Here is a 15,420-nt window from a genome sequence, read left to right on the forward strand (position 1 = left end):
TAACTCCTATATAAGTGTTAGGGTCTAAGAAATAGACCTATCTGATTCAAATTTTCTACGGTCGTGAAATTTTTGTTATGGACTATAATCTTCATAATTAAATATAAAAAATTATATCTTTTTCTGAAGGGCTTACTATCCGTGAGCAATCTTACATGGACGGAGTGGGACCGAAGAAATAAATTCATATAGTTCAAATTTGGATCATTAACAATTAAATATATAAGAGTAGCATATAAGAGTTTACATTTCATGCGAAACCTTATACGCGGTGATAACCAAAAAATAGATCTACAATAACATTTACTTTTATAGCAATTTACTGCTATGAATTTTTACCCTGACTTACTAAAAATTATACCTATTTATCATAGAGAGAAGGAGGTTTAAAAATATTGGGCCCGGCCGATTCAATGTTTGTACACCAATTTAGAATGCCGAAAATTTGTGAAGAAATTTCGAACTCTGCAATTCGTTTTCGTGCAATGACTTTTTCAAAATAAGGCGTTATGTAGGAAGTGTTTGAAAAAATGAATCGATCCGAACTTTTTCATTCTTGGATAAGAGCAAGTCAAAATAACCAGATGCATCAAAATATGTCAAAAGTTACGACCTGTAGTTTAAACATAAATAAAAATACATCGGCAGACACCAGACCGACAGGCGGATAGACAAAATCGGTATAATAAAAATTTGGCCTCTCTTAAGTCTTTCTGAAAGTTACACAAGCCCAAGCACAAATTTAATATATCTTATACTACAAGTTGTGTAGGGTACAAAAAAAACATAGTCAATTTTTTGAAATTGTATTGTATCGAAACGGTACGCCTGTGCACAACATAATATTACGACGCTGATTGATTATTATCACCGTATAGATGTACACACCACTTAGCCAAATTTAAATTAAATTGCGTGCATAAAAAAAAAAAAAAACAAACATAACGATGAGATCATCCACCTGAGTAGCCGAAGACGAGGAATCTCGACTAGCAAGTCAATGGTTGTGGGTTCGAATCTCAAGCGCGGTAGAGTTTTTTAATAAAAGCCGATAGCCTTAGATGCTAGTGCTTTTAAGAGTTTAGTCTTAGAATTTATTTCTCTGGCGAAATTAATAATAATAATAACGAGAAGAAAAGCTTTCTTAGCGTAGTCTTACCCACTGTTATTCACGTCTCGGTACAAGTACACGCATACATATAGGGGTACCTTTATAAGGATCCTACGCATCCTCTTCAAAATGGTATTTAATGACAAGATCGATGGAATTTTTCTTCAGCGACGCCATCGTAAGGTAAACAATTCCGGTACACGGTTATATATTAATCTTTATATTCGTTATACTTGGCTGCAGCTGAGTCTCGCATACCCATCGCCAACAAAATCTTTAGCTCCCGTGTTTTTATTTATTATTATTATAAAAAAGTGAATGGAATAAAATGTATCTCTCACCTTTTACCTCAATCGGAGGTGTTGCTAAGAAGAGTTAATCGACCATGTCACGACATCCATAATAATTAACTACCAAGTCGTTTTATGCGATGCCCATGTTAACGATATTGTGACGAAAAAGTAATCCACCACGTCATGAGGTCCATCATAATTATTACAAATTCTGTCGCCTTCTACTCTCCAAGTCCTTTCATTTAATGCTCATATCGATGGCATTATTAGGAAAACATTAATCCATTTGGTTGCGATGTCCATCGTATTTATTTTAGGTTGAACGCATTTTTAGGCAGATAATAAAAAAAAAGTTTTAAACATTCTGCCTTCTTTACAGTTCCATGACTAACAAGCATAAATCTCTGAGACGAGACAGACATGGCTCAGAGTATATCCCCATCCTTCAGTGGTGGGTGTAGCAAGACTTTTTTCTTCTTTTAATGAAATATTTTTTAAGTAAACATATGAGATGAAAACACATTTGTGTTGATTTGACATTATTTTCAATGCTATCGTTCCGGTTATTCCGAAAACTAGGAGCGGATCGGCTGGCTATAAATATACTTTAGCGACTTTTATTCAAAAGCTATCTTTTGCTGGCTAATGCCGTTATTATGGCAGAATTCTAAGAGGACAGTGCTCGTGCACATTATGGTCTTCTTTTGTTATAAAAGCGTATAAAAGCGCGAAAGTGGGGTACGTAAAATGTGTCGACCTCTCTAATGCACAGCGCTGTTCGGCTTGGATACCAGTACTAAATAGTAGAACCATAAAGTAAGTATAGAAAATATCATCCCTCTATCTATCCTAATTTGTTAATAATGAGCAAGCATCCGCATATTTTTACTTAAAGGAAGAGAGTTATGTTCACTTTACACTTTACTGCAGACGTATACTCTGGCCAAATATCGACAAACTTGCGCGCTGACACCTTTAATGTTCCTAACAAATTTAAAGTCGACGTCTTCATTTTTACACCCAGGAGAGTGTCAATAATACACAGCACGCAGACGGACAGACATGGCTTAATCAATTCAAACTTTCATGCTGATCAAAAATATGTATACCGTATAGGGGCTCTGAAGCTTATTCTTGGGTATTGCGAATATTATGACAAAATGACTATACCCCCCATGCTTCTTCTAACCCTTCCCTGGTGGGTATAAACAAGAAAAAATTGTAGTTTCTTTGAATTTAATTAGCAAATATACGAACACCGTAAGAGAAGCAAGCCAAAGTAGGGCAAAAGTGTTGTTGCAAACCAAATATTAAAAAAACTACTTCCGTTGATAATTTTTGTAATAAAAACTGATAAACACACACACACTCTGCGCATTAAGAACATGTTTCGTTTATTATGCGTGCAATGATTTTCCTAAAGCTCGGTGACTTTTCAAATGACAACCGCAACATGATTTAGAGGAGAGAATTGCCGAGCGTTGTTAAATGAAAAGACAATCAAGTCATTATTAAAAAAAAAAAAAAAAGTGAAAACATCATTGTCCGGCTAAGCCAACTTAATATCTGTAATCGAGCATTTTGATGCTAGTAAGTAAAGAGTAGGAATCGCAATGGCTTTGATTTTACTTGAATTTCATTTTAACCCGTTAAAATCAGACCAGAGAGCAATACGTTCTAATTCATCATTTATCCGCTGAATCAGATCGTCCACAAGTGTCAGCGGACGCTAGAGGTAAATCTGTGCATCATCAGCATATACCAGTGAACACTACAATTTTGACAACAAGAGACTAAGAGACATTTATAAAGGCACTGAATAAGCTCGGCCCCAAGATAGATCCATGCGAACACCAGCTGTAATCAGCCTGAGTTCCAAAGAAGTATCGCCAATTACCGCTCTTTGATATCTCTTGTCCAAATAATAATTACATTGATGCGCAGACGAATTGAAATCATATTAAGCTTCAAAGTTTGATGGCAACAATAAGTTATGTTCAACGGTATCAAAGGCTTTAGATAAATCTATTATTCCAAGAATGGTCAAATTCCCCTTATCGTACCTCGGACGAATCCTAGAATCCTCAAGACATTTACGCAACGCCGTATTGCAACTATGCCCAGACTTGAAATCCGATTGATTAGCACTAAGTAAGTCCTCAACATTCAAAGGCAATTCAATCTGATCAATTGTCAAGCATTCAAAAACTTTCGATAGAGCAGGCGGAATACTATTCGGACGAAAGTCGTCAGGAAGAATGGATAAAATCGAACATAACGAAGGGGCTAGTCTTCAGCCTAATTGATTTTAATTTCGAAAAATTATCACTGATCAGGATTTTATAATAAATTTTATTCGAAGCAAAGTCAAATTATAGAAACTCAAGTCGGCCACAACGATAATTGTAGCTTGATAAGCTGAAGACTCTAACAAGTTATATAAATATTCATAAAATGTGAAATATTGAAGAATAGCAGAAATCATCTGGACGGATTCGAACAATTTCGGTGACGTTCTTAGCCTGTTAGTAAGAAAAAGCAAAGGAGACATAAAGTCAAAGTACAAAAGTGCTTACATGATCTGCATCATGATCTGTATCGAGAGAAAACATGCTCTCAAACTTTCCCTAATACCAAGTTCATAATCCAGCCAAATATGGGAGCTCATGGACCAATCCAATATATAATTATATTAAGTAAATGGGCATCTTTTGACTGCCAACTGATTATTCAATGCAAATTTTGACCGCCTAACGTTACGGATATTATAAAGAATCCGGAAAGACATGGATGTTTCTTGTAAAGAGAATTGTGCAAGATGATCTCAAATGATGGAAGAAATTTCGAAAATACAATTATTGATGCGACTGATAATCTTGTAGATTAAAGTTCAAGTATGCTGCTTCAAATTGACCCAGGTGAAAGGACCATTTGCAAAAGAATCGGTTCACTTCAACTATATATGATCGTAATAGGAATTAAATTTAACACTCGCAGCATATCAGTTGGATTTCGCAAAAAGTGTTATTCAAAAGCGGAAATTTGATTTGAACGAAAGCCTCCACCTAAGAATCGGTTCAATTCAATGTATGTATGATCTTAACAGTAAAACTTAACCTCGCAATATATCAGTTGGATTTTATGGCCAATGTTACCAATCATGAAAAAATTTGTATACGAGTGACGTAAAAATGTTATAGAACATCAATTAAGACCTCAGCATATGACTTTACTATTATTGTTATTATATTCTCAATTTGTTTGACTCAAGTCTTTTCACCTTTTTTACAACCTAATACAGGTTTAATGATTAGTATATATTTATATGTATATATATATCATTAAAAGTCTTCAAAACAGCAAACTATACTCATGCGCAGAGTCCGCAGAGACGAATGGTATAAGTATTTTAATCTCCCTCTCATTCCGAGTCTCTCACAATTTATGAAGCACCTGCCATCGATGCAGAGAAATTCATTAGCAACCGTGAGCATCGAGCGTTATTCATCCAATTCAAATGATGCCACTGCTATGAAATTGAAGCGTGCAATTGTTGCTTTCTAATGCATGCGTAGTCTTTAGTACGGTTTAAGAAGCCAACACTCCACAAACCTCATCTTTTAAAGCGCTTAACTGTAGAATTCATTCGTTTGTATTAAAAAAAACAAAAAAAAAAAAAAAAAAAACATTTTTTTTTTTTTTGCTTTTTTTGCTTTTTTTTTTTTTTTTTTTGAAAGCAAAGAAAACAAAACGACGATGATAACATTGGCCAAGAAGCAAGCTTATCGTAGTAACGATCATAATGATGATCAAGCAACAACTTCTTATATTTATAAGAATGATCACATAAAGTGTGGCGAAGTATTCACGTGGCTATGTGAAGGCGAGTTTTTTGCTGTCGAATGCCATTTATGCGAAGACCGTCCTTTATGCCCCCTAACCGAGTACGCTCAACATATGGAAGTATGGCATATAGAATGTGGCGAAGTCTGGTTGGGAGGATGCAGAATATTGACGGCTAAAAATAACGAAACAGAGAAAGAAACCTATGAGGAAATAGACGACTCCCAAGCTGGCGATAGCATTTGTGAACACGAAGGACGCGAAAATCTCATAAGTAATTTAGAAGAGCAAACTTTGGAACCGTTCGAAGAAGTTCTTATCGAGGAAGACTTGTACGATCCACACACAACATACGCGCAACATACACAAGAAGAAGATGTTAACATAACACCATTAATAAACGCACGTTACAATGGCAAATGTGAGACAAAAACTAGAGAAAAAAAATCGAGAAAAAATCTGAGAAAAACACAAAACTTTATTAACAAAGAAAATGAGCAGCGACCACAACGGCAACTGTTGGTAAAGTTTGCAAACACAAAACGGGCTAACAAAAAAAATTGGACAAAGAAGATCACGTGTAAAACAAACAACTTGAATCCGTACCGGCTAACGTACTGCAGGAGAAGACTTCAACGCAATGAGTTACAATCGAATGAAAAAAGCTTTGACAATTTTTGTTTACGGAAAAAACTGCTTGGAAACAATATCAAATTAAGTGAACGTCTGTTTAAACGAAGATATAGCGGACGAAAGAAATGCAAAAAATTAAATAAAACGAATGCGACTGATTACCGAAAACAACATCAACTGGCAAAAGATGCGCAAACCAATCAAAAGATAAACTCTCTGCCAGAAGCAGAGATCTATCTAAGCGATCGAAATAGCGCGGAAAGCTCGATCTTGAAGAGAGAAGAAGAAGAAGAAGAAGAAGATGATGTAGCTAATACGCACAACTACGAAAGATACGATGAGATGAGTAACGCGCATAACTTAATTTCTGAAAACGTAAAGGAACAGTCTAAAGACACCTTCACCAAATTATTTGAACTAGTTATTGAAGAGAGTGAAGAAGACGATACTCAAAAGAACGACATTTCAGAGTCGATTGAAAAAATCTTCAACAAATCCGAAAGCTCGGTTAAAAACGCAGTAAATAGGCAGTGTCTTAAAAATTCGGAAAACATTGAAAATTGGAAAAATGAAAAACGTATTCCGAATTGGGAAAAAATCAATGCCATAGAAAAAACGGCGGACGAAAATCAGTTAATGTGTGTAGAAAATTTGAATCAATCTAAGAATGGCGCGGATAATGAGCAAAATGTACAAGAAAAATGTAAAGAACATTTTAGAGAGACACGTCGTCATCGAGGGAATGAGCCAACAGATGAGGTAATGCGACGACGCTCATCATCCTCTCATTCGCTTGCATTTTCATCATATTCGCTCAACAGGCAATTTCAATATCACCGGCCTCAGGTGAAAGTTACGAGTGAGCAATTCGGTCAACTTATTGCGCTTTATCGCGATGCTCCCTGTCTGTGGGATCAATCTGATCCTCAATTCTGCGACGCGCATCATTGCAAACAAGTATGGCAGAGAATCACTGCAGCTTGGAATAAATCTTGCAAGCGTCACTTCTCCACGACCAATATACGTATGCGTATATGGAACTTGTGTCGGCGTTATCTGAAAGCGAAGGAACGCTACCAACTAAAAGACGAATTGGCTGACACTAGCGCATTTCCCTATTACAAACAAATGCAGTTTTTAGATAATCAAAAACCTGTACAAAAACGCAAGCAATTCTATGAAAAACAAAACTCAATAATTTTGAATATATATCGACATTTCCCTTTACTTTGGCACATACGTTACTATAAGGTAAAATGTTCGAGGCAGAGACAGCAAGCTTGGTTGGGTATTAGGAGCGCTCTCAAATTCTATGGCCATGATTTATCTCTAAGCGTGATACAAAAGAGGATACGTTCACTGCGTAGGTGTTACCGCAAGGAGAAAATACGTTTTCTCCGTTCACCCAACGAAAAGGCTGAATTTCACGCAATATTCAAACATTACAAAGAAATGATGTTTTTAAATGCGCACACTAAGCCGTTCGAATGTCGAACTTGTAAGCGAACTTTTGAGAATTTACTCAATTATAAATTACACTTTAATAACGAAGGCAATGGTAAGTGCTGTGTAGAGGCCAAGCAAGAATCGAAGCCTCTCGAAAGCTATGACATATGTCATAGGAAGAAAAATGAAGATTTAATAGTATTCTCTCCACGTTGCCCAGACGAAACAGAAGTATCGAGTTTATCCAGTGATGTTCAAAACAGGATATTGAAAAACTCCACCAAAGGTGCTATAGAAAGTGTAAGTAAAATTTATAAATAATATTAACTTACAAGAGATACAAGAGAAGGGTTTAAAATAAACTTAAGCGTTAAATATTTACCACAAATTGATATGGAAAGCGACTGAGATCTCTTCGAAACTAAAAACTAAGTTTAAACCCCATTTTCTTTGAATAGACCATCGAATTCTCGCTAATTGCCAAAGACGATCGAAAGGAATCTTACACTTTCCAAGACGTTAAAGTATTAAAACCACCACCAATACCGGACGATGTAAGTTGGAAAGAGAAAAAGTGAAATCATGGTCTCGATGTGTTTCTCTTTTTCTTTCTCTCTCTCTCTGTCTCTCTCTCTCTCTCTCTCTCTCTATTTCTTTCTTTCTTTCTTTCTTTTTTTCTCCCCATCTCTCTCTCCCTCTCTCCCTCTCTCCCCATCACAATATATTGCCCTTTGTTATAGAGCAATGCCTTTCTCTAGAAGTAACTATAAGGAATCTATTTAAGCAACACACTACCTAATTTAAGCCATTCTGTTGTCCCTTAGTCTCTTTTCCAACGTAAAAACAGCTCAAACATACGATTAACTGAATCAGAAGTTCACCATTTGATTGCTTTGTATCAACAACTACCACAACTTTGGAATCCAAATCATTTAGATTACAATTCCCGAAATTTGAAACGTCAGGCATGGCAAACGCTCTGTACTCAACTCAATAATTTTACGTCCAAAAATTATAGCTGGAAAACTGTCTATCGCAAAGTGTTAGACTACGTTAAATATTATAACCGTGAAAAAGGACTAATCAGAAAAATGCATAAAAAATCTATAAATAGATGGACGTTTTATAAAGATTTCAAATTTTTGGATGAAGTGGTAAGTATATAACGATCATAGATATTTTTTCAAAAATTTGTCCGCTCATATTGCCTTTTTCCATAATATATATCTCGCTTTACAGCGTAGCCATGAGATGTCTTCACCTGTACAATATAAGGATAGTAATATAAAAATTATTTTTATTTATAAAACCCTGCCTCAGTTGTGGGATACTACGCATCCAAATTATAACAAGCATAATAATAAGCAACGTAGTTTGGAAATTTTATGCAATCGCTTGCAAGAAGAATGCCAAGTGCAACTGACGCCAGAGCGCGTTAAACAGCGCTTAACGGACTTGAAATGCCAATATCGATTGGCCAAAAAACAGCAACTAGATGCCTCGAAACAGGAAATATCATTCCGAACCGATTTTGAATATTATGAGTATATGACATTTCTGGATCGACATGTGGCGCCATTTATATGCGATATATGTCAAATTGAATTTAAACGCTTCAAAGATTTCAGTTTGCATCAAAGACGGGAACATGAAAAATATAAACGGGAACGTAAACAAGTTATGCCCTTAACCCCCTCTGAAGAATCGGAACATGTATGTCACATTTGCGGTTTTACGTTTACATTGCGTCATAATCTGCGCTTACATCTTCAACGACATGAGGGCATACGAAACCATCCTTGTTCCTTCTGCCCTAAGAGATTTTACAATTCTTATTCACTGAAAGTGCATGAACGCTCCCATACAAAAGAGTATCCATTCACATGCGAGAAATGCGGTCAGCGATTTGCAATAGCTAGCAAATTAAATTTACATATAAAACGGCATTCAGGTAAATGTGAATATGCTTGCGGTCATTGTTCGAAATCATTTTATACGGCCTTTGAGAGAGATCGACATGTTCGCTGGCATTTAAATATACGAGATAAGGTTTGTCCGACTTGCGGGAAAACATTTGTCTCCGGTTCTTCGTATTACACACATTTAATGTTGCATAAGGAAGTCAAACGTTATGTTTGCGATAAATGCGACAAACGTTTCGCTCAACATTCTGGTTTATATAAACATAAAAAAAGACATCACCAATAGCAAGCATATAAAAACATTATGGATGTTTTTACAAAAAACAATAAAAAAAATTTATTCATTCATTCATCACATTTGGCAAAACAATACATAAAAAAGCATTTGGCATCAAAATAATGCAGTATATTTTAATATATAAGCTTGGCGGTCGACAGCACGGAAATTGCAAAATTAAAAAAAAGCTTTTAATCATGAAAAAGTTACACGCTGTTAATTTTACGTGTTATAAGTTTACGTATGACGAAGCCACAAGTAGGTGAAAGCTTAAAACAAATTAAACCTTTACCAAACTAAGCTTTAACTTAAAAACTTTCGCAGTTGTTTACAATATTTGCGATTTGCGATGGGATTTACATGTCAATTCAATCCGCAAAGGCAGACTTTTTAACCCTTGAGATAGATTAAGCGTTTGCTGCATTGCCAGGGTATCCCATTTACTGTTTTTGACTCGACTTAGTTTCCGCTATCCGAAAGTTAGGCAGATTTTGATTGAGTTGGTAACCTTTAAAAAAAGCTTATTACAGCAGAGTTGCATACTTTTGGCTATGATGCCATTATCTGTCTTATAACTCCACTCCCATCAATAAAACTGAAATTTATTTTTTGCATGAATAAATTTAAAAAAAAAATTGTATTCAAAATCTTGCTATACATGTTGATTATAATAATTGATTGCCCCACTGCCACTATTAAGGACACTCAAGTTCTAAACAAGCCAGTTTTAGTTAAATTGAAAATCATTTTGTAATAATTTATAATTTTTAAATACCGATAAAAATTTGTAAGCAGTTTACAATACATATTCGTTTATAATAATGTAATAAAGTTGTGAACATATGCCATCACCAAATTTGGTGAGTTCCTTTAAAATAAAAATCATCAAGTGACAACCAAAAACCGTCCTTCCGTTTTTTCACCTTTATTGTACTCGTTGACTACAATTTATTTGAATTCATGCAAAAAATAGGAAAAAGGCATATAATTTTTATCACTATATTTTAAACCGGCTACGCTTATATTCGTTATTTTTTAACCAGATATTTCCTGAACTAGCTAGCCAACTAAAAGTAAAATAAATATTTATCTGCTAAAGCATATCCAAACCGTACGTAGTGCGTATACCGTTATTAGTTGATTATTTCTTTTATTTCGATTAAGTATTATTTTTCTCATAATAATTTTTTTTAAATTAATTAAAATTATTTACAAAAACGTTTTTGCTGACGAAGTCGATAAATATCGTTGACTGGCGGAGCTGGAGTGGGTGTTTCCTCATCACTATCATCACCTCCAGGTAACATGCGGCGTCGTTTACTACCAGACCCTGTCTCACTCGAACAAACACTGTCATCAACTATCCAATGTACCGACTTAGCAAAGTCGAACAATTTAACATCATAACCGTGATCACCGTTGGGCACAGGACAAGCTGGAATATAAGCAAAAATATTTTTAAAATTTGTTTTTCTATGCTCCAAAGGAAAAAATTGAACCTTCCGGTAACTGGATCCGATTGAAGACGTCAAATAACATTTCTATAGATACGAAAGGACCACGAAAACAGGCTGGAGGTGGCAGAGTAGCACATAATGCAGCCAAGGCAGGTGGCTGAGGAAATGTACCCCCCGCCAAGGGATGAGCCCCCGGCGGTGCATTCGTTTTGGGTTTATAAGGAATCATTTGTGAAAAGTCGGGTCTTGGTAATTGCACCGTGGGTTCCACTTCTGGCTCCTCTTTGGCTGCTGGCGTCCCTGCGGACGACTTACTGGTCATGATACCAACATTCTAAAAAATTTCATGGATGTAATATTATAAAAAGCTTGTCTTCTTCGATTTTCGTGTAAACCTCACTCAGAGTAAAAGTATGTAAAAGTGCAAACTGTCTGCAACAATTTGCCGTAACTTAAAAATTTCTTTTAGATGAAAATTTACTAAGTACATACAATAATATATATACTTTCTGCTGGCTAGCTGCCTAACTCATAATTCTGGGGTTTTGCATTCGTTGAAAATAGTGTTAAAAAAACCCGAAATTTATTAACATACCTCAATGTAGCCTATTGATTTTAATTCCAAACTTGTGCAAGGATATAGATCCAAAAATTTATAACGATCTACCAACTGGGCCGTTTCTTTACCCTCGTACTCTTTAAGCTGTAAGGAAAAAGTGAAAATTATTTTAACGTTCGTTTATCTTTAACGATATGACTTAACGTTTTCCAATATTGCACTTCTTCTACGTTCCACCTTGACTATGCTCGACAAATCACCAATGTTTGATTCGAATTCCAAAAATCGATTCCAAACATTGACACTGAGGTGAGCGGTTAGACCTCCCGATGATAAAACACGTTCAAACAATACGCGAGTATTGTTGTCTTCATTCAAATGCGATAAGTAATCTATGTAGCACATAACATACTCAGGACTGCCGCCGAAACGTTTCAAACCTAATTCAAAGATACGAAAAGCAATATCTTTATCTTTGGAACAATAATACTCCATGAGAGCAGCAGCCACAAATACATGATAACGTGAGCGCACATCCTCACGTGCTTTTTTGAAGACGGCACGTGCCGATTTAATTCCCTCCGCACGCCGAGTAAATTTCATATACTGAACATACGCCTACAAAAGATAGCGAAGCAATGAAAAAGACCCACCATGTTGTATTCCAATCTTACATACCAACGTTGGATCTATATCCGGTATCGATAGAAACTTATTATACATAGCGTGAACTTTATCATATTTCATTCGCCCTTCTTCAAAATCAGCATAAGCAAAGTACAATAAAGCATTTTTATTGAGTACTCCATTAATAGAACGTTCCAAAATATTAGCGCATTCATCACCAAACAATTTGGCGGCTTGAGTATCCTGAAAAGAAAAGCAAAAAAGAGAGAATCGTAGAGAGTTATATCTTTTTAAATAGTTTCAAAAATGTTAATATCCAAGAAAAAACACCAAAAGTAAATCAAATGTCTTATTAAGCATCATTGAAATTGCATGAAGGCGTGCAAGATCCTTTCTTTCTCAATCGTATAAATTGTTGTTGTAAGTAAATAAAAACAAAATTTTTAAGGACCAACTTCAGATTATTATGCAAGTTCATCGATACTCCTTGACATCTGCTGAAGCACATAGATAAATAAAAAATCCAAGGTTTTTGAGGTTTTAACGTTATGACCTGTTTTAAACAGGTATTTATTTAGTTCATTTATCATCATCATCATCACCACCATCATCAGCAGCAGCAGCAACAAAATTAAAAATATCCACTTCTTATGCATTACGTTGCTTATAAGGCATCTTCGGTTTGACTGTAGATATGACTGAAATATAAAATCTGGTTTAATTAACACTATACGCACGCCTTTGTCGGCCAGAGCCTTAGAGCTGTGGTCAAGGAATTGCGCGGCTTGATGCCAAACAGCTGGATGATGCGTCAACACCAATAAACATTGTTCCGTTGCAAACATAACACGACGTGTTATTAAAGCGGTATCTTCAGTGCGCAAAGGATTTGATTTTTCGAAGGCTATAAATTTCTTCCACAATTCCACCTATCACAAATAAAAAAAAGTGAAATGTGTGACCTTTTAAATAAGATTAACAAATTTGAGCGATTTACCTGCTTAACTTCTTCTTTAGATAGATTGGGAGGCACTGCTGGTAGATTCCGATTTAAACCCCGAGTTAAATTTTCCAATTCTTTGGCCACTCGTCGAGCATTCATATAATCTCTAAATTAACATCAAACCTATGTAACTTTTGACGATTTACTCCTGTATATACAAATCAACTTACTTGGATCTTTCCAAACTCATTTTTTCGGATATTATAGGATTTATATTATGCTCAAAAGCTATATAGTCCTTCCACAATTGTTCTATACCTACTATAGGAGTGATGACTGCTTTTTGATAAACACGACGTACAGCAGTAATTTTTTGATTTTCTGCATAACTTCCCACAGCCTCAACACTACGTAAAAACATTATGTAATCTTGCCATATGGAAAACGAATGCAAATCCATGCCAATTTTTTCTAAAGCAAAATCATAAGCTTGTGCTAATTTTTCTCTAAAAAGGAAGAAAATAAGACAACAATTTGCCAAGACGAAGGTAGATATGAGCTTAGCTTATGGCAATTCGCCACTAAAGAAAGTTCGACAAGGTCTAAAATAGGACAAGGAGCTCTACACGCAAATAAAACCGTATAACTTATACATTTACTCAAATAATGATACGGATTCAAGAAATGTTAATATTAACAAACTTCAACAAACAAACTTTCAACTTTGTCTTTCTACTTACTTGTGCGTACTTAATCCAGCCTTCGTGTCTTTGACATATGTGAGATACAATTTCCACAAGTCAATGTTCAATATTTTTACTAACGATCGTTGAAATAGCTTTTCAACTCTTTCAAAATTGCGACCTTTCATCTCCTCCTCAATATAAATTTTCCAGTATCGAGCTGTGGTCGGAAAAACATTAACCAAAGATTCGTATAGACTACGAACTTCATTCACTGGCCGAGTTTGGGCTTCTCGCAACAAAGTGGACCATGATTCGATATCATACGGGCGCATTTCCACCACTTGTTGGGCTCGAACCAAGCGCTCGTGACCCCATTCCTGAACAAGAATAAATACTTAATCTCAAAGAATATTGTTATAATTTTACAATTTTTCATTACTTACTATATCAATTTTTATTTGATCACGCACTGACATCTTATTTGTGGTAATCACAGTCTTTGATAATACCCCTACGATATAGTAATTTATTTCAGATCAAAATTCAAGAGTCAATTATTATATATATATATATATTTTTTTTTTGGTATGTTAAACAGAGATGGACTAAGCCAATAGATTTGCGGCTTATATGTAAAGTCAATTATTATAAAAAAAACTTATTACACAGAAAATAGAAGACAAACAACGCGTTTCTATGAAAGATTAGGGTTACCAAAGTTTGCTATATATTTTAAATAATCAGCCTTCCTCAAACATTGTGAACTAATAATTTTGTGTCTTGCAGTCTCTTACTCATTCTTTTTGGTTATAGTTTGTATTTCGATTTCTTATTTTTTGTTTACTTGTTTGTTGCAATACACATATATTGTTCCTTGCAGGGCTAATTCATGAAAGCACCGCAAAACACATAGGGGGCAGACTCAATGAAACATAATTACTATTTTGAGGTTAGCACTTCAATTTTGACGAAATTATATAAAATTTTATGAGAATTGACAAATCATATTGTTTCGCACGCATGCGTACAAATAAAACTAAATGAAGAATATGCACAAGAAGAAATGACGAACGTTTCTTTTAAATCTCAAAATTATTTATCTAATTTATATTTATCTTACACTATCGTATATTTTTTTTTATTTTGTGATTAGCAGTTTTGGTTTACCACTATGCGTTATGTTGTGAAAGATGAAAAACAAGCAATAAAGAGCATTTATTTTAAACATGAAATATATTTATCGTATTGTTTTATTAGAGACAAAACAAAACTTAAACAAAAAGTATTTATATTAGTTGCAAGTATATATATATATTAGTTGCCTGTACAGGTCGGGTTGTTAATCTCGCTTGTTGACAAATGGATGATGTTCAGAGTACATTGTTGTCGACTTATGAAAATAAAGTAAAGAAAGCTTTTTTTGATTAATTTGGTGAAGGAGTTGAAAGACCTAGGCTACGTTTGTAAACATATTTAAACTAGCAATATATACATTATCAAAAGACGTATATATTGTGTAATATAAAATAATGAAATGGAACAAAGTAAAAATTACATTATGTTTTTAACATACGTTACACTTTAACTAATATAGTATAGTAATTGACACAATGATGCGTTATC

General features: G+C 34.8%; 2 protein-coding genes across 2 annotated transcripts; one reads left to right on the forward strand and one right to left on the reverse strand.

Annotated features, from left to right (window-relative positions):
• The first annotated feature begins 5,123 nt into the window (after positions 1–5,123).
• On the forward strand, positions 5,124–9,616 carry LOC119637127. The gene is made up of 3 exons (XM_038032968.1): positions 5,124–7,626; positions 8,151–8,480; positions 8,566–9,616. The coding sequence occupies exons 1-3, from the start codon at positions 5,161–5,163 to the stop codon at positions 9,532–9,534; spliced, it is 3,765 nt and encodes a 1,254-aa protein (XP_037888896.1). The 5' UTR covers positions 5,124–5,160; the 3' UTR covers positions 9,535–9,616.
• A 1,072-nt stretch (positions 9,617–10,688) lies between these two features.
• Positions 10,689–14,496, reverse strand: LOC119637167 (protein suppressor of forked). The gene is made up of 10 exons (XM_038033016.1): positions 14,241–14,496; positions 13,852–14,174; positions 13,342–13,617; positions 13,166–13,277; positions 12,906–13,097; positions 12,220–12,411; positions 11,746–12,159; positions 11,578–11,685; positions 11,025–11,316; positions 10,689–10,960 (listed from the first exon to the last, which is right to left on the reverse strand). The coding sequence occupies exons 1-10, from the start codon at positions 14,271–14,273 to the stop codon at positions 10,731–10,733; spliced, it is 2,172 nt and encodes a 723-aa protein (XP_037888944.1). The 5' UTR covers positions 14,274–14,496; the 3' UTR covers positions 10,689–10,730.
• Positions 14,497–15,420: the final 924 nt, after the last annotated feature.

Source organism: Glossina fuscipes, unplaced genomic scaffold (assembly GCF_014805625.2).
Source record: "Glossina fuscipes isolate IAEA_lab_2018 unplaced genomic scaffold, Yale_Gfus_2 43, whole genome shotgun sequence".
In the NCBI taxonomy this organism is placed as follows: Eukaryota; Metazoa; Arthropoda; class Insecta; order Diptera; family Glossinidae; genus Glossina; species Glossina fuscipes.

Excerpts from the sequence above, each read along its gene's own strand:
- LOC119637167 (XM_038033016.1), bottom strand. The coding sequence starts at position 14,273 with ATGTCAGTGCGTGATCAAATAAAAATTGATATA. Across the intron at positions 13,098-13,165 it reads CTAAAGAAGAAGTTAAGCAG|GTGGAATTGTGGAAGAAATT; the intron begins GTAAATCGCTCA and ends TATTTGTGATAG. Across the intron at positions 12,160-12,219 it reads CGGATATAGATCCAACGTTG|GCGTATGTTCAGTATATGAA; the intron begins GTATGTAAGATT and ends TATCTTTTGTAG.
- LOC119637127 (XM_038032968.1), top strand. The coding sequence starts at position 5,161 with ATGATAACATTGGCCAAGAAGCAAGCTTATCGTAGTAACGATCATAAT. Across the intron at positions 7,627-8,150 it reads CCAAAGGTGCTATAGAAAGT|TCTCTTTTCCAACGTAAAAA; the intron begins GTAAGTAAAATT and ends GTTGTCCCTTAG. Across the intron at positions 8,481-8,565 it reads TCAAATTTTTGGATGAAGTG|CGTAGCCATGAGATGTCTTC; the intron begins GTAAGTATATAA and ends CTCGCTTTACAG.